This window comes from Anomaloglossus baeobatrachus, chromosome 2, assembly GCF_048569485.1.
Source record: "Anomaloglossus baeobatrachus isolate aAnoBae1 chromosome 2, aAnoBae1.hap1, whole genome shotgun sequence".
NCBI classification, from domain to species: domain Eukaryota; kingdom Metazoa; phylum Chordata; class Amphibia; order Anura; family Aromobatidae; genus Anomaloglossus; species Anomaloglossus baeobatrachus.
The window spans coordinates 461689053-461713483 of NC_134354.1; the positions used below are offsets into that span (position 1 = coordinate 461689053).

The 24431-nt window shown below is 48.1% G+C and overlaps 1 protein-coding gene across 4 annotated transcripts in view; it reads right to left on the reverse strand.

Annotated features, from left to right (window-relative positions):
- The window catches only part of RFFL (ring finger and FYVE like domain containing E3 ubiquitin protein ligase), a 106264-nt gene that overhangs the window by 16991 nt on the left and 64842 nt on the right, over positions 1-24431 (reverse strand). For 2 of the 4 annotated variants that reach the window (XM_075334220.1, XM_075334221.1), the window contains exons 2-4: positions 20742-20917; positions 15949-16269; positions 1306-1386 (exon numbers count right to left, since the gene is read on the reverse strand). In XM_075334220.1, coding sequence (XP_075190335.1) covers positions 1306-1386; positions 15949-16269; positions 20742-20909 — 570 coding nt within the window. In that variant the 5' untranslated portion in view covers positions 20910-20917. Of the gene's footprint in view, positions 1-1305; positions 1387-15948; positions 16270-20741; positions 20918-21269; positions 21289-24431 lie in introns of those variants that run through there. The other 2 variants (XM_075334222.1, XM_075334223.1) reach the window with 2 other exon arrangements.

Here is a 24431-nt window from a genome sequence, read left to right on the forward strand (position 1 = left end):
TGAGGAGTGTTTCCAAATGGGATCACTTGTGGGGGAGCTCCACTGTTTAGGCACATCAGGGGTTCGCCAAACGCAACATGGTGTCCGTTAATGATTGCAGCTAATTTTGCAGTCAAATGGCGCCCCTTTGCTTCTGAGCCCTGCCGTGCACCCAAACTGTAGATTTCCACCACATATGAGGTATCTGCGTACTCAGGAGAAATTGCACCATAAATTTTATGATGCACTTTTTTCTGATACCCTTGTGTAAAAGAAAGCTACCTGGTTGAAGTAACATTTTTGTGGTAAAACTTTATTTTTTTATTTTCATGGCTCAACATTATAAACTTCTGTGAAGACCCTGGGGGTTCAAGGGGCTCACCAAATATCGAGAAATTCCTTGAGGGGTCTAGTTTCCAAAATGGGGCCACTTGTGGGGGAGCTCCGATGTTTAGGCACTTCAGGGGGTCTCCAAACGTGACATGGCGTCCACTAATGATTCCAGCCACTTTAGCTTTCAAAAATCCAAATGGCGCTCCTTCCCTTTCGAGTCCTACCGTACGCCCAAACAATTGATTTCCACCACATATGAGGTATCCGCGTGCTCAGGAGAAATTGCACAATACATTTTATGGTGTATTTTCTTCTGTTACCCTTGTGAAACTACAAAATGTGAGGCTAAAGCAACATTTATCAGGAAAAAGTAATATTTTCATTTTTTCCTTCCACATTGCTTTGGTTCCTGTGAAGAACCTAAAAGGTTAATAAACTTCTTGGATGTGGTTTTGAGCAGTGTAAGGGGTGCAATTTTTAGAATGGTGTCTCGTTTGGGTATTTTGTCACATAGGCCTCTCAAAGTCCCTTCAAATGTGATGTGGTCCCTAAAAAAAATGGTTTTGTAAATTTTGTTGGAAAGATTAGAAATTGCTGATGACCTTTGAACCCTTCTAAAGTCCTAACAAAAAAAATTATGTTTCATAAATTGCGCTGGTGTAAAGTAGACACGTGGGAAATGTTATTTAGTAAATAATTTTTGTAGCATAACTTTCTGGTTTAATATCCTAAAAATTTAAAGTTTCAAAATTACAAAGTTTTCAAATTTTTGATATTTTCACAAATAAACGCAAAAGAAATCATCTTAATTTTACCCCTATCCTGAAGTACAATACGTCACGAAAAAAAAAAAATCTCAGGATCACTGGATACGTTGAAGTGTTCCAGAGTTATAACCTGTCAAAGTGACACTTGTCAGAAATCAAGAAATTGGCCCGGTCACAAAAGCAAAAACAGGTTCTGGTGCGAAAAGGTTAAAAGCTAAAAGCACACTACCTCGTCCTCATCTTCAGGCGGGTCATTTGTCACTACTTCTGGTTGGTCTTCTGCTGCTGAAGATACGTCTTGGTTTACCTAGAGGAAGAAAACATTACCAATAAGAGCAGTTATCCTAATCATTAACAGACTATTAGGACTGTAAAAAAAGCCAAAAGCAACACATTTAAAAAGGGGTGTGCACTACTTTGATACTCCTTTCATAAATACTGTGTTCTTTAAAGGTAAAATAATAGAAATTGGTCCACAGGACAAGTATTAGCCGTATACTCCACAAATCTGGTCTTTATAGAAGAGTGGCAAGAAGAAGAAGGGAATTTTGTTTACTTACCGTAAATTCCTTTTCTTCTAGTTCCTACTGGGAGACCCAGACAATTGGGTGTATAGCTTCTGCCTCCGGAGGCCACACAAAGTATTACACTTTAAAAAGTGTAACCCCTCCCCTCTGCCTATACACCCTCCCGTGCATCATGGGCTCCTCAGTTTTGGTGCAAAAGCAGGAAGGAGGAAACTTATAAATTGGTCTAGGGTAAATTCAATCCGAAGGATGTTCGGAGAACTGAACCATGAACCAAAAGAACAATTCAACATGAACAACATGTGTACGCAAAAGAACAACCAGCCCGAAGGGCACAGGGGCGGGTGCTGGGTCTCCCAATAGGAGCTAGAAGAAAAGGAATTTACGGTAAGTAAACAAAATTCCCTTCTTTGTCGCTCCATTGGGAGACCCAGACAATTGGGACGTCCAAAAGCAGTCCCTGGGTGGGTAAAAGAATACCTCGATAAAAAGAGCCGAAACGGCCCCCTCTTACAGGTGGGCAACCGCCGCCTGAAGGACTCGCCTACCTAGACTGGCGTCTGCCGAAGCATAGGTATGCACCTGATAGTGTTTCGTGAAAGTGTGCAGACTAGACCACATCGCTGCCTGACACACCTGCTGAGCCGTAGCCCGGTGCCGCAATGCCCAGGACGCACCCACGGCTCTGGTAGAATGGGCTTTCAGCCCTGAAGGAAGCGGAAGCCCAGAAGAACGGTAGGCTTCAAGAATCGGTTCCTTGATCCACCGAGCCAAGGTTGACTTGGAAGCCTGCGATCCCTTACGCTGGCCAGCGACAAGGACAAAAAGCGCATCTGCACGACGCAGGGGCGCCGTGCGAGACACGTAGAACCGGAGTGCTCTCACCAGATCCAAAGAGTGCAAATCCTTTTCACATTGGTGAATTGGATTAGGGCAAAATGAAGGCAAGGAGATATCCTGATTGAGATGAAAAGGGGATACCACCTTAGGGAGAAATTCCGGGACAGGACGCAGAACCACCTTATCCTGGTGAAAAACCAGGAAAGGGGCTTTGCATGACAGCGCTGCAAGCTCCGACACTCTTCGGAGTGATGTAATCCTGAAGACGCTAGGAGCCAGGACTCAATGGCCACACAGTCAGGTTGAGGGCCACAGAATTCAGATGGAAAAACGGCCCTTGTGACAGCAAGTCTGGGCGGTCTGCAAGCGCCCACGGTTGACCCACCGTGAGATGCCACAGATCCGGGTACCACGATCGCCTCGGCCAATCTGGAGCGACGACAGTCGGACCTGATCTTGCGTAACACTCTGGGCAGCATCGCCACAGGAGGAAATACATAAGGCAGTCGAAACTGCGACCAATCCTGAACTAATGCGTCCGCCGCCAGAGCTCTGTGATCCTGAGACCGTGCCATGAAGGCCGGGACCTTGTTGTTGTGTCGTGACGCCATGAGATCAACGTCCGGTGTTCCCCAGCGGCGACAGATCTCTCGAAACACGTCTGGGTGAAGAGACCATTCCCCCGCGTCCATGCCCTGACGACTGAGGAAATCTGCTTCCCAGTTTTCTACGCCCGGGATTTAAACTGCGGAGATGGTGGAGGCTGTGGCTTCCACCCACTGCAGAATCCGCCTGACTTCCGGGAAGGCCTGACGACTGCGCGTGCCGCCCTGATGGTTGATTTATGAGACGGCAGTGGCGTTGTCCGACTGTATACGAATCTGTCTGCCCTCCAGCCACCGATGGAAGGCCAATAAGGCTAGATACACCGCCCTTATCTCCAGAACATTGATCTGAAGGGAGGACTCTACCGGAGTCCAGGTTCCCCGAGCCCTGTGGTGGAGGAAAACCGCTCCCCACCCTGACACGCTCGCGTCCGTGGTGACCACAGCCCAGGTTGGGGGTAGGAAGGATCTTCCTTGCGATAGAGAATTGGGACGGAGCCACCACTGAAGAGACGTCTTGGTTCCAAGGGACAGAGAGACGTTCCTGTCGAGGGAAGTCGACCTCCTGTCCCATTTGCGGAGAATGTCCCATTGGAGTGGCCGCAGATGGAATTGCGCGAACGGCACTGCCTCCATCGCTGCCACCATCTTCCCCAGGAAGTGCATGAGGCGCCTCAAGGGGTATGACTGACCCCGAAGAAGAGATTGTACCCCTGCCTGCAGGGACAGCTGTTTGTCCAGCGGTAGCTTGACTACCGCTGACTGAGTATGAAACTCCATCCCGAGGTAAGTCAGTGATTGGGTCGGTGTCAACTGGGATTTTGGGAAGTTGATTATCCACCCGAACTGCTGGAGAGTCGCCAGAGCGACTGTAAGGCTGTGTTGACACGCCACCCGAGAAGGTGCCCTGACTAGGAGATCGTCTAAGTAGGGAATCACCGAGTGGCCCTGAGAGTGTAGGACCGCCACCACGGATGCCATGACTTTGGTGAACACCCGTGGGGCTGTCGCCAGGCCGAAAGGCAATGCCACGAACTGAAGGTGCTCGTTCCCGATGGCGAAACGCAAGAAGCGTTGATGTTCGGGTGCGATCGGCACATGGAGATAAGCATCCTTGATGTCGATCGATGCTAGGAAGTCTCCTTGTGACATCGAGGCGATGACCGAGCGGAGAGATTCCATCCGAAACAGTCTGGTGCTCACATGTCTGTTGAGTAGTTTGAGGTCCAGAACGGGACGGAATGATCCGTCCTTCTTTGGCACCACGAACAAGTTGGAGTAAAAGCCGCGACCATGTTCCTGAGGGGGAACAGGGATCACAACTCCCTCTGTCTTCAGAGTGGCCACTGCCTGAAGAAGTGCATCGGCCCGAGCGGGGGGCGGAGAGGTTCTGAAGAAACGAGTCTGAGGACGAGAGCTGAACTCTATCCTGTAACCGTGAGACAGAATGTCTCTCACCCATCGGTCTTGAACATGTGGCCACCAGGCGTCGCAAAAGCGGGAGAGCCTGCCACCGACCGAGGATGCGGTTCGGGGATGCCGAGAGTCATGAGGAGGCCGCCTTGGAGGCAGCGCCTCCGGCGGCCTTTTGGGGGCGTGACTTAGACCGCCACGCATAGGAGTTCCTCTGGCCTTTCTCCGGCCTGCTGGACAAAGAGGATTGGGGCTTGGCGGAGGGACGAAAGGACCGAAACCTCGATTGAATTTTCCGTTGCTGAGGTCTCTTAGGTTTGGACTGGGGTAAGGAGGAGTCCTTTCCCTTGGATTCCTTAATAATCTCATCCAATCGTTCGCCAAACAATCGGTCGCCAGAAAACGGCAAACCGGTTAAGAACCTCTTGGAGGCCGAGTCTGCCTTCCATTCGCGCAGCCACATGGCCCTGCGGACTGCCACAGAATTAGCGGATGCCACCTCTGTACGGCTAGCAGAATCTAGGACTGCGTTCATGGCGTAGGAAGAAAAAGCTGACGCTTGAGAAGTCAGAGACGCAACCTGCGGAGCAGAGTTATGTGTGACTGCATTAATCTCAGCCAGACAAGCTGAGATAGCTTGTAGTGCCCACACGGCTGCAAAGGCCGGGGCAAAAGACGCGCCCGTGGCTTCAAAGATGGATTTCACCAGGAGCTCTATCTGCCTGTCAGTGGCATCCTTTAGCGATGAGCCATCTGCCACCGATACCACAGATGTAGCCGCCAATCTAGAGACTGGAGGATCCACCTTGGGACACTGAGCCCAACCCTTAACTACGTCAGAGGGGAAGGGGTAACGTGTGTCAGTAAGGCGCTTAGTAAAGCGCTTGTCCGGAACCGCTCTGGGCTTCTGAACAGCATCTCTGAAGTTAGAGTGATCGAAAAAAGCACTCCGTGTACGTTTGGGGAACCGAAACTGGTGTTTCTCCTGCTGAGAAGCCGACTCCTCTACAGGTGGAGGCGGGGGAGACAGATCTAACACCTGGTTAATGGACGAGATAAGATCATTAACTAAGGCGTTCCCTTCAGGTGTATCAAGATTGAGGGAAACATCAGGTTCAGAGCCCTGAGCTGCGACGTCCGCCTCGTCCTCCAGAGAGTCCTCGAGCTGGGAACCCGAGCAGCGTGAAGAAGTCGGGGAAGATTCCCAGCGAGCCCGCTTAGTCGGTCTGGGACTGAGGTCCGGGCAGGAGTCCTCCGCGTGGGACCTAGGGCCCAACCTGGGAGCGCGCTGCGGCGCGGACCGAGAGGGGCCTGGAGGCGACGAGCTAACGGGGACCGGGGCCTGTGTAAGGACCGGTCTGGACTGCAAAGCTTCTAGCAGCTTGGCAGACCATTTGTCCATAGACTGAGCCATGGATTGTGAAAGAGAGAGTTTCTCAGCAAACGCAGCAAACTCTGTCCCTGCCGCCTGGACAGGGGGAGCAGGGGGGTCTACATGAGCCGAGGGGCCCACTAGTGACCGAGGCTCCGGCTGAGCAAGCGAAACAGGGGTCGAGCATTGCTCACAGTGAGGGTAGGTGGAACCCGCAGGTAACATAGCCGCACAAGAGGTACAGGTCGCAAAAAAACCCTGTGCCTTAGCACCTTTGCTCCTTGTGGACGACATGCTGTTGTCTCCTAGGAGAGTGATCACTGAGGGTATATGGGAAGGGGTATACAGCCCGACCGAACAGAAATATGTATATAAATACGTATCTATTCCGGCACCCTGGGGGGGGGGGGACCAGCACCGGGTGACCGGTGTGGCTTACCGACCGCTAAAAAGCGGAGTGTGTGTCCTCCAGATTCCCTGCCTTAGGTCTCCCAGAGCTGCAGAGCTCTTCTCTGATAATCCTCCACCGGCAGAATGCCAAAAACATGGCTGCCGGAGCTCTCAGGGGAGGAGTGGAGCCGTGGGCGGTGCTAGAAAAGTGCGGGAATCTGGGGCCCCACAGTGATCAGTGAGGGGGGAGGAAACATACAGGATGCTCCGGCCATCACAGCCGACGTCAGGCCGGCCGTCCTGCCCTTACCCCTGACAGGCAGGCCCGGGGGCGGGATTTTTGCTACTAGGCCGCGATGAAGCCGGGGACTAAATTTAAGACCGAGGCCGACAAGCAGGCGCGGAAGTCCGCCGGTCTTCACAAATCAGCAGCTGCTGCAGCGTCCAGGAATAAGGCGCTCCCTGCACAGTCCCCATGGGGACACAGAGTACCTTATAGATGCAGGGCCCGGTCCCTGAGGATGAATAGACTCCTGTCCAGCAGATTCCCACAGGGGCTGCGGGGGGAGCCCGGTCCCAGTGAATGGACGACCGTTTAGGATCCCACTTCTCCCAGAGCCACTAAGGGATGGTGAAGGAAAAACGGCATGAGGCTCCGGCCTTTGTACCCGCAATGGGTACCTCAACCTTAACAGCACCGCCGACATAGTGGGGTGAGAAGGGAACATGCCGGGGACCCCGTGGGGGTCCTCTTTTCTTCCAACCGATATCTAATCTGAGAATGCATGAGTGGATGTGTGCCTCCTTCCACACAAAGCATAAAACTGAGGAGCCCGTGATGCACGGGAGGGTGTATAGGCAGAGGGGAGGGGTTACACTTTTAAGTGTAATACTTTGTGTGGCCTCCGGAGGCAGAAGCTATACACCCAATTATCTGGGTCTCCCAATGGAGCGACAAAGAAAGACATTTTTGAAAGCAACCCATAAGAAGTCCCACTTGCTGTTTACAAAAAGCCATGTAGTGGACATAGTATGTGAAAGAAAGTGCTCTGTTCAGATGAGACTGAAGAAAACATTTTTGGGCTAAATGCAAAACGCAATTTGTGGCGAAAAAGTAATACTTCACAACAATGTGGTAGCACTGAAAAAAAAAAAATTCTGCTACTCAAGTAGTTAATTGTGAACAGTCAAAAAACGTGTGCACTACGTAACTAGAGCGGAGCAGACCCGTGGAAGTTCAGTTCAGCGGGTTCAGCCGGACTTTAGATAAAGTCTCGTTTTGCACCCGAACTTGACCTGCCCCCAATGAAGTCACTAATTGGACAATTTGGATCTACGCTTGAATGCAGTCCGCCATAAAGACATCAGGCGCAGGTGGGCGGGTTTTTCCTTTTTTTTTGTGTGCACACTACATCCGATCATGCTCTTATTACGCCCAGTTGCCTCCTGTTCAAGCACTGTAAGCGGCTCACACTGGGCTGAGCATTGAGCATACCCGAGCACAGCAATGTTCACAGTGGTGTTCATACGTAAAGTACCCGAACTCTTAAGTCTGTGTTTGGTGTGAACACTGAACCATGGTTTCGCTCATCTCTACATTGAATTTTCGGTCTATTCAGACTTTTTCAAACATGCACAGTTCAGCAGACTGTGAGATATTAGTTTGTGCAGGTGTGACAGACGTCGCTACAGCGTATGGAAGCTCATTGGTCGCATTTCCACAGCGCTTCACAAACGAATATTTCACGATCTGTCGAACTGTGCATGTTTAAAAAAGGTCCAAATAGATTCAAACGTCATGTAGTGCACATTTTTTTTTTGACTGTGCACAATAAACTACCAGATTTGCTTGAGTATCAGAGTTTTTTGGACATTTCTACAGTGTTGGACCCTATCCGTGCACCTGAATTGCCTTGGAGTACCATACTTACCTATTATTAATAGTGGTGGCAGCATCATTTTGGGGGATGCTTTTTTTCCTCAAGGCAAATAGTTTAGAGTTGATGGGAAAGTCGTTGGAGCTAAAAACAACCCCTAGGTCATGGGTCTTCCAGCAGGACAATTAACCCAAACATACTTCAAAAAGCACCCAGAAACGGATGGAAACAAAGTGGTGGAGAGTTCTAAAGTTGGCACACAAACCCAGCTTTCTGAAACAGAGCACTACCTTGTGATCCAAAATCCTTTGGTGATCTTCAGATTTCATGATGCCTTGTACAAAATCAGAGCACCCAGCGCCAGAGACAGCAGAACAACACCAAAACATCTTTGTACCTCCACCATATTTGACTGTAGGTACTGTGTTCTATTCTTTTTAGGTCTCATTACGTTTTAGGTAAACAGTAGAATGATGTGCTTTACCAAAAAGCTCTATACTGGTGTTATCCATCCACAAGACACTTTCCCAGATGGATTTTGGCTTACTAATATTTTGGCAAACTGCAGTCTAGCTTTTTAGCTCTGGGTCAGCAGTGGGGTCCTCCTGGGTCTCTTGCCATAGCATTTAATTTCATTCAAATGTCAGATAGTTCGCACCGACACTGATGCACCCTGAGCCTGCAAGACAGTTTGAATTTCTTTGGAACTTGATTGAGTACGTTTATCCACCATCAGGATTATTCTTCGTTGCAACCTCTCAATTTTTCTTTGCTGTCCACGTTCAGGAAAAATCAGCTACAGTGCCATGGAATGTAAACTTGTTCATTTTGTTGCGCATCGTGGACAAAGGTACATCAATATCTCTGGAGATGGAAATGTAACCTTGAGATTGTTGATATTTTTGAACAATTTTAGTTCAAGGTCTCAGACAGTTCTCTACTCCTCTACGTTTGTAGGTGCAACTCAGAATACTTCAGACAAAAGGTCTATTACTAAACTGAAAAAAAAAAAAATGTGTTCGCTCTTTAGCAAGTGGTTTAGCAATGTAAAAACCACTTGCTGTACACATGTTCAGTCATTTGTCAATTCTTTTAACCACTTCAGGCTTTGAAAGCCATGAATTGGTTAAAATAAGTAGCATGTTTATAATTTGGCCATCTTCCGCTTCGAATTTAAAGTTTTAATAAAGAAAAAAAAGCGCTAGCAGAGGAGCCGCTGCAAAAACTCTGTAAAAAAAAAACTGACCACCACCAGAGCTTTCCTGAAGAGTCTTTGGAAAACCTGACGAGTATGCCGGAGTCTAAAAGACATCAAGTGCACATAACTTTTATGTACAGCCCTTTTAAAGAGAGAACATGTAAAACTGTTCTTCTATCCAATATTCCAATATTAAAAGCAGACAGGACTCGGATGGCAACGAGTGTACAGTCAGTGATTTTTCACAGACCCATAGACTTATGGGAGATTTTGATCTGTGACTCAGATCAAAGAAGGGAATTTTGTTTACTTACCGTAAATTCCTTTTCTTCTAGCTCCTATTGGGAGACCCAGACAATTGAGACCCAGACAATTGGGTGTATAGCTACTGCCTCCGGAGGCCACACAAAGTATTACACTTTAAAAAGTGTAACCCCTCCCCTCTGCCTATACACCCTCCCGTGCATCACGGGCCCATCAGTTTTGGTGCCAAAGCAGGAAGGAGGAACTTATAAAATGGTCTAAGGTAAAATCAATCCGAAGGATGTTCGGAGAACTGAAACCATGAACCAAAAGAACCCTTCAACATGAACAACATGTGTACACAAAAGAACAACAGCCCGAAGGGAACAGGGGCGGGTGCTGGGTCTCCCAATAGGAGCTAGAAGAAAAGGAATTTACGGTAAGTAAACAAAATTCCCTTCTTCTTTGTCGCGCCATTGGGAGACCCAGACAATTGGGATGTCCAAAAGCAGTCCCTAGGTGGGTAAAATAATACCTCGATAAAAAGCCGAAAAAACGGCCCTCTCTTACAGGTGAGCAACCGCCTCCTGAAGGACTCACCTACCTAGGCTGGCATTTGCCACAGCATAGGTATGAACCCGATAGTGTTTCGTGAAAGTGTGCAGACTCGATCAGGTAGTGCTGACACACCTGCTGAGCCGTAGCCTGGTGACGCAATGCCCAGGATGCGTCTGCGGCTCTGGTAGAATGGGCTTTCAGCTCTAAAGGAATCGGAAGCCCAGAAGAACGGTAGGCTTCAAGGGTCAGTTCCTTGATCCACCGAGCCAAGATGACTTGGCAGCCTGTGACCTCTTACGCTGGCCAGTGACCAGGACAAAGAGCGCATCAGAACGGCGCGGGGGCGCAGTGTGCGAAAAGAAGAGCCGGAGTGCTCTCCCGAGATCTAACAAGTGCAATCCTTTTCACAATTGTGAACTGGATCCAAAAGAAGGTAAGGAGATATCCTGATTGAGAAGAAAAGGAGGATACCACCTTAAGTAGGAATTCCGGGACCGGACGCAGAACCACTTCATCCTGGCGAAACACCAGGAATGGGGCTTGCATGACAGCGCTGCTAGCTCAGACACTCTCCGAAGTGATGAGCCTGCCGCTAGGAAGACCACCTTCTGTGAAAGGCGTGATAGAGATAACTCTGAGAACGCAGAATTCAGATGGAAAATGGCCCTTGAAACAGCCAGTCTGGTCGGTCCGGGAGTGCCCACGGTCGACCCACCGTGAGGTGCCATAGATCCAGGTATCACGACCTCCTCGGCCAGTCTGGAGCGACGAGGAAGACGCGGCGGCAGTCGGACCCGATCTTGAGTAACACTCTGGGCAGCAGCGCCAGAGGAGGAAATATATAAGTCAGTCGAAATTGCGACCAGCCTTGAACTGATGCGTCCGCCGCCAGCGCTCTGTGCTGGTGGTTGATGTACGCGACCGCCGTGGCGTCGTCCGACTGTATCCGGATCTGCCTGCCGTCCAGCCACCGCTGGAACGACTTTAGGGCTAGCTACACTGCCCTTATCTCCAGAACATTGAGCTGAAGGGAGGACTCTGTCAGAGTTCAGGTTCCCTGAGTCCTGTGGTGGAGGAAGACTGCTGTCCACCCTGACAAACTCTCGTCCGTCTTGACCATAGCCCAGGATGTGAGCAGGAAGGACCTTTCTTTCGACCAAGAAGTGGGAAGAAGCCCACTGAGGAGAGGTTTTTATCTGCCAGTGAAAGAGAGACGTTCCTGTCTAGGGACGTCGACCTCCTGTCCCATTTGCGGAGAATGTGCCATTGGAGTGGACGCAGATGAAACTGCGCCAGGGGAACTGTCTCCATTGCTGCCACCATCTTCCCTAGGAAGCGCGTGAGGCGCCTCAAGGGGTGAGACTGGGCCCGAAGGAGAAAGTGCACCCCTGTCTGCAGTGAACGCTGTTTGTCCAGCGGAAGCTTCACTATCTCTGAGAGAGAATGAACTCCATCCCGAGGTAAGTCAGTGAATTGGGTCGGTGTCAATTTTTACTTTGGGAAATTGATGATCCACCCGAACCTCTGGAGAGTCTCCAAAAGAATGTTCAGGCTGTGTTGACATGCCACCCGGGAGGGTGCCTTGACTTAGGAGTCGTCTAAGTAAGGGATCACCGAGTGTCCCTAAGAGTGTAGGCTCATCGCCACTGATGCCATGACCTTGGTGAAGACCCGTGGGACTGTCGCCAGGCTGAAAGGCAGAGTCACGAGCTGAAAGTGTTCGACCCGGATGGCGAAACACCGGGAGCGTTGATGCTCTGGTGTAATCGGCACATGGAGATAAGCATCCCTGAAGTCAATAGATGCTAGGAAGACTCCCTGGGACATCGAAGCGCTGACTGAGCGGAGAGATACCATCCGAAACAGTCAGGTTCTCACGTGTCTGTTGAGCAGAATGAGGCCCGGAAACGGACCGGAATGATCCGTCCTTTTTTGGTACCCCGAACAAGTTGGAGTAAAGACCGCGACCACGTTCTTGAAGTGGAACGGGGATCACAACTCCATTTGCAGAGACAAGTCGGAGGATGAGAGCTGAGCTCTATCCTGTAACCGTGAGACGGAAGTCTCTCACCCATCGGTTTTTCATCCAATTGCTCGCCAAACAAACGGTCGCCAGAAAATGGCAAACCGGTTAAGAACTTCTTGGAAGCAGAGTCTGCCTTCCAGTCGCGTAGCCACATAGCCCTGCGGACTGCCACTGAATTGGTGGATGCTACCGCTGTACGGCTCGCAGAGTCCAGGACGGCGTTCATGGCGTAGGACGAAAAAGCCGACGCCTGAGAAGTCAAAGACACAACCTGCGGAGCATAGGTACGTGCGACCGCATTAGTCTCAGACAGACAAGCTGATGATAGCTTGGAGTGCCCACTCAACTGCGAAGACCGGAGCAAAAGACGCGCCTATGGCTTCATAGATGGATTTCATCATGAGCTCTATTTGCCTGTCAGTGGCATCCTTGAGCGATGAACCATCAGCCACTAAAACCACGGATCTAGCCGCCAGTCTGGAGACTGGAGGATCCACCTTGGGACACCGAGACCAACCCTTAACTACGTCAGGGGGAAAAGGGTAACGTGTCGCATTAAGGCGCTTAGTAAGCGCTTGTCTGGAAATGCTCTGTGCTTCTGGACAGCATCTCTGAAGTTAGAGTGATCGAAAAACGCACTCTGGGTACGTTTGGGAAACCTAAACTGGTGTTTCTCCTACTGTGAAGCCGACTCCTCTATAGGTGGAGTTGGGGAAGAAGGACTAGCACCTGGTTGATGGACTTTATAAGGTCATTTACTATGGCGTCCCTTTCAGGTGTATCCAGATTGAGAGCAACGTCAGGATCAGAGCCCCGAGCTGCGACCTCCGCTTCATCCTCCAGAGGGTCCTCATGCTGAGACCCCGAACCGCGTGATGCAGCCGGGGAAGGTTCCCAGCAAGCCCACTTAGCCTGTCTGACGCTGCGGTCCGTGTCGGAGTTCTCACCGTGGGATCTGGGTGCCACCCCAGGAGCCCTTTGCTGTACCGACCGAGAGGGGCCTGGGGATGATGAACTCACAGTGCCCTGGTCCTGTGTTACCGATCTGGACTGCCAAGCTTCTAGTATCTTAGCAGACCATCTGTCCAGAGACTGAGCCATGGAATGTGAAGCGACTCAGAGCGTTTCTCAGTCAAAATTGTAAACTCTGTCCCTTCCATCTGTGCAGTGGAAACCGGCAGTACCACCTGAGCCGAGGGTCCCACCAGTGCCGGAGGCTCCGGCTGAGTGAGTGCCACAGGGGCCTAGCATTGTCACAATGAGGGTAGGTGGAACCTGCAGGTAACATAGCCGCACAAGAGGTGCAGGTCGCAAAATAAGCCTGTGCCTTGGCACCCTTGCTTTCTGCGGACGACATGCTGTTGTCTCCTCTTAGAGATATAGCCAAAAGCAAATAATGCTGCCGAATAGAGAAAATGTATTATATATATATATATATATATATATATATATATATATATATATATATATATATATATATATATATATACATACATATATATACATATATATATATATATATATATATATATACATACACATATATACATATATACACTACGGCACCCAAGGGGGTCCAGCATCTGACAATTGGTGTGGCTTACCAACCGCCCCAAGCGGTGGTGTGTCCACCAGATTCCCTGCCTGGGACTCCCAGAGCTGCAGAGCTCTGTCTGAAATCCTCCACCAGCAGAAGTAATTATAACAATGGCTGCCAGCGATCTGAGGGGAGGAGGGAGCCGTGGGTGCCTAATAGAGTGCGGGCATCTGTTGCCCCACAGTGCTCAGTGAGGGGGGAGGAGAATACCAAGCATGCTCCAGCCCTCAATGCCGACCAGTCGGCCGTCCCGCTCTTACCCCTGACTGGCAGGCCCGGGGGCGGGAGTACATGTACTAGGCCGCAAAAGCCGGGGACTAAAGTTAAAAAGCGCGGCCAGCCAACAGGCACGGGCGGCGCGGTAGTCCCGGCTCACCAACCACACAGCAGCCGCTGCGGCGTCTGAAACACAGGCGCTGCATGCACAGTCCCTAAGGGGACACAGAGTACCTCATGGATGCAGGGGCTGCGGAGGGAGCCCGGTCCCAGTGACCGGCGACCGGTTAGGATCCCACTTCTCCCAGAACTGCGGAGCCCGGTCTGAAATCCCCCACCGGCAGAAATGATCATAACAATGGCTGCCAGCGTTCTGAGGGGAGGATGGAGCCGTGGGAGTGCCTAATAAAGTGCGGGCATCTGGTGCCCCACAGTGCTCAGTGAGGAGGGAGGAGGATACCACAGCATGCTCCAGCCCTCACTGCCGACGTCCAGTCGGCCGTCTTGCTCCTACCCCTGACTGGCAGGCCCAGGGGTGGGAGTACAGTACTAGGCCGCAAAAGCCGGGGACTAAAGTTAAAAGCGCGGCCGGCCAGCAGGCGTGGTCGGCGCGGTAGTCCCGGCTCACAAACCACACTGCAGTCGCTGCGGCGTCTGTAACACAGGCGCTGCATGCACCGTCCCTAAGGGGACACAGAGTACCTCATGGATGCAGGGCCCTGTCCCTGATGATATCCAGCCTCCTGTCCGTCAGATTCCCCCAGGGGCTGCGGAGGGAGCCCGGTCCCAGTGACCGGCGACCGGTTAGGATCCCACTTCTCCCAGAACTGCGGAGCCCGGTCTGAAATCCCCCACCGGCAGAAGTGATTATAACAATGGCTGCCAGCGTTCTGAGGGGAGGATGGAGCCGTGGGCGTGCCTAATAAAGTGCGGGAAACTGGTGCCCCACAGTGTTCAGTGAGGGGGGAGGAGGATACCAAAGTATGCTCCAGCCCTCACTGCCGACGTCCAGTCGGCCGTCCCGCCCTTACCCCTGACTGGCAGGCCCGGGGGCGGGAGTATATGGTACTAGGCCGCAAAAGCCGGGGACTAAAGTTAAAAGCGCGGCCGGCCAACAGGCGCGGTCGGCGCGGTAGTCCCGGTCTCAGAAACCACACAGGAGCCGCTGCGGCGTCTGTAATACAGGCGCTGCATGTACCGTCCCTAAGGGGACACAGAGTACCTTATGGATGCAGGGCCCTGTCCCTGATGATATCCAGTCTCCTGTCCGTCAGATTCCCCCAGGGGCTGCGGATGGAGCCCGGTCGCAGTGCCTGGATGACCGGTTAGGATCCCACTTCTCCCAGAGCCCCTAAGGGATGGGGAAGGAAAACGGCATGTGGGCTCCAGCCTCTGTACCCGCAATGGGTACCTCAACCTTAACAGCACCGCCGACTCAGTGGGGTGAGAAGGGAGCATGCCGGGGGCCCTGTTAGGGGCCCTCTTTTCTTCCATCCGATAAAGTCAGCAGCTGCTGCTGACTAAAATGTGGAGCATGTGTGCCTCCTTCAACACAAAGCATAAAACTGATGGGCCCGTGATGCACGGGAGGGTGTATAGGCAGAGGGGAGGGGTTACACTTTTTAAAGTGTAATACTTTGTGTGGCCTCCGGAGGCAGTAGCTATACACCCAATTGTCTGGGTCTCAATTGTCTGGGTCTCCCAATGGAGCGACAAAGAAATTAACATTCCCTGTGATTTTTGCAAACACTAGGCCCAAAAAAAACCCCTCATGTACCTATAAAACAGCTCCACAGTTTATAATGGTTATGTGTTCTATGAAAACCACGGAAAGAACACAACACGTGAAAAATGGCCGTATGAATGAGGCTTAGAAGACAGCATACCGTTCACATAGGCAGAAAGGCTGCTATGCATAATGGAATCTATAGTGGAGCTAAGGTTTCCGCCAACAGTACCTGATGCAGACATGGCAGTACAGAATAATATTAGGTTCACATCACTTACTATTGGAATGTCTTGATTTGTGTGTATTTCCGCTGAACCCGTCATTTGGCTGTTCTGATTAGATGGAATATTTGTCACATCTTGATAGGAAGCAGGCCTCAGAGTCAATACGAGCTGCACCAGATCTTCTTTCTCTCGGCACAAGTCTGTGGGTACATCTCTCATAGATAAATAGTCCCGAAGATCTTTTACTTTGAGTTTAAGTAACTCCTCTCGGGTAAAAGAAGTGGAGCGTATCCTCCGGCACAGTTGGCAAAGGCCGTCGTGTAATCGCGATACACATGTTGTGCAGAAGTTATTTCTACAATCCAAGCATGGGTTCTAGAGAAGACATTAGACAAAAATTAGCCAGTATAAAAAAAATAAATAAAAATTAATTATATATAGGCTGGTGTAGTTGTGGGGCACACGTGACACCAGAATACATTCAGTAGTCTCATTATAGAGCTATTTTGCTAGGTTATGGTTTACAACAAAGAATGTGAAACTCCACACAATTACAAGCCACAGGTCAACACTATGCAATGTTTAACAAGGCTGAGGACGCTCGACAGTAAGCTGATTGTTACAGTGACATCACTCTGTCTGTGACGGTTAGACAATGCATGGTTGGTGTGACTACTTGGGTCAGCAGATCACAAAACCAACAAAGAAGTATTTCTATAGTGAAAGTTGTATACTTTGGGATACAGCACAGACAATGGTTTTCAGAAAGATTGTATTTTCCGGAGACAAAGGGTTTTTATTTTGCCAGGCCAAGATACAGTAAGTAAATGTATCAGGGACAGACTGCAAGAACAAATAAGGAGTAGACTTCAGTAAAGTAAAGGAAACCATTATTATTATAGCTATAAAAACGTTTTCCAGATTAAATTGTGTCCTGCGTTCAGTAATAAAATAAAGCATTACGGTAAAATTACTCAAAATTAATCTAAGAATCAATTTTATTGGGAATTTCACAAAAAGAATAAAAACGACATAGATACACTGGCATTGAGCTGCAGTCCCATAAAAGAAACATAAATGTGTGCCTCATAATGACCCACAATCAATTTTTAAGTTTTTCTGTGAAGAGCAAAAACAATAAATGTCTAAAAATACTTGCCGGCAGAATTACTGACTATGTACTCACTCTGTGTCCTGGTGTCCCACTATATCTTTGGTTACATGTCTCCGTGATGATTTATCATCTGCTAAGGGGTTAATTCACTACAGGACAACGCCAGCGTCATCAAGTCAGAAACGCCAAATGACATAAAAACAATGGATACTCCCAAATTGCATCAGTGCCGTTCCCGCAAGGTCTACTACTGCTTTTCCCGGAGAAGGCTAGGACGTTGTGTCACAAGTCCATTAGCAGCCAATCAGTGACCTCTGTTTGGCATGCGCTCATCAATGTTTCATCAGGGCAGTCCGATCTGATGAAATAGAAAAGATTGCAGCAAACACGGGACACAACAATGTTAGGTCATCCTCCAGCAACAGACATTTTAGGAGTGGTGCTGCTGCGGTAGGTGAGTATACATTGTTTTTATTTATTAAGTAGGAGTTGTCCAACAGTACAATGGACTGCAGCCATTTGTGGTCACACTGGTATACAAGCAGAGGTACCAGGGACCCAAACAATGGTATTTAAACAATTGTGAAGGTCTATCAAAGCCAAATCCATTGACAACTGAATATCTTCTATTTGTTGGTGCATTCCCAAGACATATACAAATGAGGCATTAAGTGATCTGAGCGTGAAGGACACTTCCAGAGCCTTTTATTCCTGAGGTTGGTTTCCTGCCAGCACCAGCCTCTTTAGCTTGATTGAAAGATCACTACTTGTGTAATGTTAGGGGTGCTTCACACATAGCGAGATCGCTACCGAAATCGCTGCTACGTCACGGTTTTGGTGACGCAACAGTGACCTCATTAGCGATCTCGCTGTGTGTGACACTGAGCAGCGATCTGGCCCCTGCTGTGAGATCGCTGCTCGTTACACACAGCCCTGGTTCGTTTATTTATTGTCGCTCTCCCGCTGTGACACACAGATCGCTGTGTGTGACAGCGAGAGAGCGACGAAATGAAGCGAGCAGGGAGCAGGAGCCGGCATCTGGCAGCTGCGGTAAGCTGTAACCAGGCTAAACATCGGGTAACAAAAGGTGGGTTACCCGATATTTACCTTAGTTACCAGAATCCGCCGCTTACACGCTGCCAGTGCCGGCTCCTGCGCTCTGCACATGTAGCTGCAGTACAAATCGGGTTAATTAACCCGATGTGTACTGTAGCTAGGAGTGCAGGGAGCCAGCGCTAAGCAGTGTGCGCTGCTCTCTGCACATGTAGGTGCAGTACACATCGTGTTAATTAACCCGATGTGTACTATAGGTAGAAGAGCAGGGAGCCAGCGCTAAGCGGTGTGCGCGGCTCCCTGCTCTCTGCACATGTAGCTGCAGTACACATCGGGTAATTAACCCGATGTGTACTGTAGGTAGGAGAGCAGGGAGCCAGCGCTAAGCAGTGTGCGCAGCTCCCTGCTCTCTGCACATGTAGCGACGTTATGATCGCTGCTGCGTCGCTGTGTTTGACAGCTAAGCAGCGATCATAACAGCGACTTACTAGGTCGCTGTTACGTCACAGAAAATGGTGACGTAACAGCGACGTCGTTATCGCTGTCACTATGTGTGAACCCAGCCTTAGACGCCAGGCAAGGAAATCAGACACTGAGCTATAAATCAAGACGAAGAGCCTGTTTTTGGGCGGGAAGGCTCTGGAAGTGCTTAAATCAGGCCCAGAGAACTTATAGCCTCAATTCCATATGCTTTGAAACTCCTTATTTCTAAGAAATGTAGCAACAGATAGAAGACAAGGTGTCAACGGATTCAGCTTTAAAAAAACCTACATGCGCATAAATGTGGTTTGGGGATTGATCTTACTGACAGGTTCCCTTTAAGGACAAAGGTGTTTTACTTTGCGCACTGGGAAATTTGCCTCTCAAGAAAAATCTGCACCCTCTGGCAGAATTCCGCACCCGCGTCAAAAACGTAGAGTTTTACCGCGCGTTGGTCCCTGCAGTTTTTTACGATTATCTATGGCAAAAACCGCAGGTACCTGCGGAAAAGACGTGACATGCTACTTTTTTTCTGTAGAAATTCTGCAGCAAAACCTATAGGAAAAAAAAAAAAAATAACTGTGTGCGCACAGCATTTTGGTTTTCCCATAGATTTTGCTGGGGAAGGACTGCAGAAAGGGAACAAAAACACACCTTTTCTGCAGCAAAAAACGTGGCAAAAAACGCAGTGTGCACACAGGGCCTAAGGAGTGAAAAGATGATCACCTCCCAATGTAATCACTCCTTAATCACATTTGCCAACTACTTGACTTGACTGTTTCTGGCCATCTGGATCATAGAGAATTTTGACTTTTTGTGTTCATAGGTTCTGATGTAGAGATATCTACAAATACATGTAAGTAGCAGGTATGAACATAGAACATATTGTACTTTTAAAAATTGAATGAAGGCATCCAGGAATGTAAAGTGTTGGGTTGCATTTTAACAATGTGTCAGGCGTGTATTTTTAGAAAATAATTAATGTTATATTAGAATTCCGGTAGGATTTGTGTTAGCATGATAATTGTCCTGACAGTGAAAGTGTAAGCGTGCCTAGTTTGCAAAAAAAAAAAAAAAAAAAAAGTAAAGCTATTCTACCGTAAGTTCTAGCCACCTTCCAACCTCAGACCATTATTTCATCGGGCCCCGTAGAGTGGTAACATTTTTTTTTTCAATAGCACAGTAGGGGAAATTAACATTTGATGGTGAGTTTTCCTTCAAGGTTGTAGAGTGGAACAGCAAGGAGAAAGGACGGGACTCGGCACCAATTCCAGGATAGGAAAAATATAAATCCAACGAAAAAAATATAAAAAAGTGTAGAAACTTTATTCAATGATTAAAAATCCAATAAAAACATCATCGGTTCCATGAAAACATCATGGCTTGACGCGTTTCGGACAGTTAGAATATAGATAAGTCCTTAATCATAAGCAAACCGATGATGTTTTTCTTGGATTTTTAATCATTGAATAAAGTTTCTACACTTTTATATTTTTTTCGTTGGATTTATATTTTTGCTACCCTGGAATTGGTGCTGAGTCCCGTCCTTTCTCCTTGCTATTGCCTCTACGGACCTGCCTGTCCGGTGGACATCCTGCATCCCACCTGAACTGAGCGGATACATATACGGGTGAGCTGAATATTTTTTTTTTTTCTTTGTAGAGTGGAACACTCTTAGGCTATGTGCCCACGGGAGAAAATACCTGCGGATATATCCACAGATATGTCTGCAGGTTTCCAGTGAAATATCTGCGGACATTCGTGCGACTTACCTGCGGAAGTCCCGCCCTATATCTCCATAGTGGAAAGGCGGAACTTCCGCAGCTATTTCCCCAGGAATAATTGACATGCAGTTACATGCGGCTGCGGGACATCCGCAGCATGTTCGGCAGCCGCACATACCGCAGCATTGATACAGCACTCCCCAAATCCCATAGGATAACATGGGGAGTGTCTGTACTTGCTTAAACCTGCAAATTTATCTGGAAAATCCAGATAAATCTGCGAGTTTTCCGTGGCAAAATACAAAGTACATTTTCCCGTGGGCACATAGCCTTAAATTAGAGAATAAACAGGGCTCCTCTAACCAATCGCCCTTTTGTCGAAATCAGACAGCTCCTTTATAAAGAATAGTGACCTGCTTGCATACAGCCACGGTCTACCCAGTTTGTACATTGAACTTTAATGAATAAGCGCTTACTTTTCTACTGGTGTTTTGCATTCTAGTGCCACAAGCTGTACAGGTAGGTTCTGGCGCTGGAGGAGATGTTCTGCTGTTCTCATTGGGACGATCATGTGTTCTTGCACTCTGGTTGATCTCTTCAGGCTCAGCATCGATACAGAACCAGTTACAGCATGCAGCCCACATAATCACACCTGCTCAGAAGGAAATGGAAAGCTTAAAAAACACTCCTAAGAAAACAAGTGCCTATAAACAGCGAAACTTTGTACCAGCTTTATTACGAATACAAAAACTATTCTACAGTAAGAATGTCCCTGAGAGAAATCCCCAAAGTTTCTCCTTATAAAAGGGGGAAAATATTTCTTGCGGATATACTAGAAGTGACAGAACTTTGGTTTATAGATGAATATACAAGTAAATACATTACTTAAGCATATAATGTATGTGCATAAAAGAGCGATCTACACAAAGGTAAAATCAAGTACATATATTGCTTTAAAGGGGGGGCTTTCAATGATTTTTTTTTTTTTATTTAAAAATGATTACCTCTTACAAATGGGGCTTCTCCACTGATTCCGAAACAGTTTTTATTTTCCTTCTGTGCCCCTCAGTTCCAAAGTGATGCCCCCAGTTATAATGGTGCTACTTTTACCTAAAAATCAACTAGGCGAATACCACAGAAATTCTACGTGGGCGTTTGCTTTATGTGTGACCAATCAAAACACAACCACGCCCACAGAGCCGTTCTGTGGTATACGCCCATAGGGTTGAATGGAGAATTTACACCATTATTAAAAGGGTCATAAATTTGGAACAGAGGGGCTCAGAAGAAAAACTGTTCCAGAATCAGTGCAGCAGTACGATCTGTAGGAGGTCCTCAGACACTCTGTAGGTATCCTCTAATAAGGCTCGTTCACACTACTATATAAACACGGATGAGGGCCATCTGAGGTTTTATAGCATAGCCCCCTCTTTAGTGTTATACTATCGGGCAGTGCTGATCAGTGTTTTTCCTCTCATGCTGATTCGGCATTAGAAAAAAGAAAAAAAAAAAAACTGCATGCAGAGATTATCAGCGTTTATTGGATTACTCATACCCACAAAGGTCTATAGGTGCGTGTAAAACATCAGACTATATTCGGACGTTATCAAGTGCAGTCCAATATACGCAGAGACAGGCAGTGGGCAAGATGGAGAAATAAATTTCACTTCCACACCTATGATCAGAGTCCTGCTTGTGCGACAATCGAAGCACAGTATAATGACACTCAGATCACACTCGCAGCAGAGTTTGAGCCCAGTGTCATTAGCATATCACATACTACTGCTCTCGGTGATAGCAGGGGGCTAGAAATGCTCAGTACTGGAGCAGCTGAGTCAACCGACAGTGGCTGTGGCTGGGTACTCCACACCTGCCTGCCATTCAAATCAATAGGAGGCGGATGTGCAGTACCTGGCCGCTGACGCTATCAGAAGATGGGGCAGGTCAGGAACTGAGCATTTCCAGCCGCCTGCTACCGTCACCGGCGGGGCTGCGAGGTGTTGGACTCTGGGCCAATCAGACATTGGTGACCTATCATAAGAATAGGCCATCAATGTAAAAATAGTGGCCAACCTCTAACGCTTTGGGGCAGAAATCTTCCATTGTTCTTTGCTTACTCAGTGTCAGCTTAGAACATTAAACTGTCTAGTGTATTCTTAAGGTGGTGTCACACACAGCGATGACGACGACGACGTCGCTGCTACGTCACCATTTTCTGTGACGTAGCAGCGACGTCCCGTCGCTGTGTGTGACATCCAGCAATGACCTGGCCCCTGCTGTGAGGTCGCCGCTCGTTGCTGAATGTCCAGCTTCATTTTTTGGTCGTCGCTCTCCCGCTGTGACGCACACATCGCTGTGTGTGACAGCGAGAGAGCGACGAAATGAAGCGAGCAGGAGCCGGCATCTGGCAGCTGCGGTAAGCTGTAACCAGGGTAAACATCGGGTAACCAAGGGAAGACCTTTCCCTGGTTACCCGATATTTACCTTCGTTACCAACGTCCGCCGCTTTCACGCTGCCAGTGCCGGCTCCCTGCTCTCTGCACATGTAGCTGCAGTACACATCGGGTAATTAACTCGATGTGTACTGTAGCTAGGAGTGCAGGGAGCCAGCGCTAAGCGGTGTGCGCGGCTCCCTGCTCTCTGCACATGTAGCACAGCGACGTGTGTTGTTATGATCGCTGCTGCGTCTGCTGTGTTTGACAGCTAAGCAGCGATCATAACAGCGACTTACAAGGTCGCTGTTGCATCAGAGAAAATGGTGACGTAACAACAACGCCGTTGTCGCTATGTGTGAACCCAGCTTTAGACTTTAATATTTACTCATACACCTTCCCTTTATATCTTCTCCCATCAACTTGATAAATATATATCTTCTCCAAACTTCATTTAGTATGTCACCCTATGTGGTTTTTTTTTTTTCATGAAACTAAAAATTTTTATTTTTGAGTTAGTTTTCCTTTGCAAATCACAGACGTATTTTTATATTAACCCCCCTATTTACATCTATAATTAAAAAGGTGTTATCAATGGCTCCAGGGTAAGAAAATGTATAATTACCTCGTGAACCAACCCTACTGCTCTATTCTCAGCCCTGTGTCCCCTCACTGGTCTCCGAACATAAAAAATATAATGTTCCTACTGCAGTCTTCACTGTTCTTCTTGGGCAAAAGTGTGTGGATAAACAGGTATTGGATTCTTTAAGAAAACACCTATCTCTAGGCACAAATTGTTAAAAAAAACAAAAAAAAAACAAAAAAAAACAAAAAAAAAAAAAACGCTCTATTCACCCTCTTAGGGTCCACTGCCAAGTCTCCACCACTGATCCCGCGGTCTGTTATTGTCTGCATGCAGCACTGAGGTCACATGCACAGCATTGCGGCCAATCAGTGAGCTCTGCAGACTCTTGCATCAGCTGCAGTGCTGTCAACGTGACAATAGTAGACATTGGCAGCAGTGGTGGAGACTCCGCAATGGACCTGGGGAGGGAAAGTAATGCACAGTTTTATATTTTTAAAACAATTCCACACCTGGGAACAGGAGTTTGTGAAACAAGAAAACACCTTTAACTCCCAAAATACCGGTTCTATGATTTGAAACAGTACATCAAACAATATTTTGTGGAATTTTTCAGAGCTGAAAGGAATTTAGAATTATGGGTGAATTTACAGGCTTCATTTAGTTCACAGTATTAGAAAAAAAAAATGGTTGAAACCAGTCATGTTCTGATTATGAAGCAAGGCGGCTACTAGGACAGATTTTAACGTCAAGACTTTTTGTTATTGCAAATCATTGTGCGACTGCATTTTCACCCAATGATTTGTTGATGCTCCGATTAAAAGTATTAAACCTCGTGAAGCTTTGAGATCACAATTTTGGTGTAATAAAGTAGTCCTCTCAGATCTTCCAGGTTAAAATAATTCTTATCAACTCTTAAAATTCTTCAGAAATTAATGAATTGTTAGCATTGTCAATGATTGTAAATCTACTCTGAGATCAGGGAGCCAAACTAACAGGCAAACAAGTGTAACTAAACTAAAATGTGTGACATATCGTAGGGCACAGCAAAAGACAGACATGTGACATACAAGTCACAGTGAGAAGGCAAAGTTTGCCACGTTACAAAACAGCCCGATCACAGTCATCTGTCTTAGAAACAGGAAGAGGCA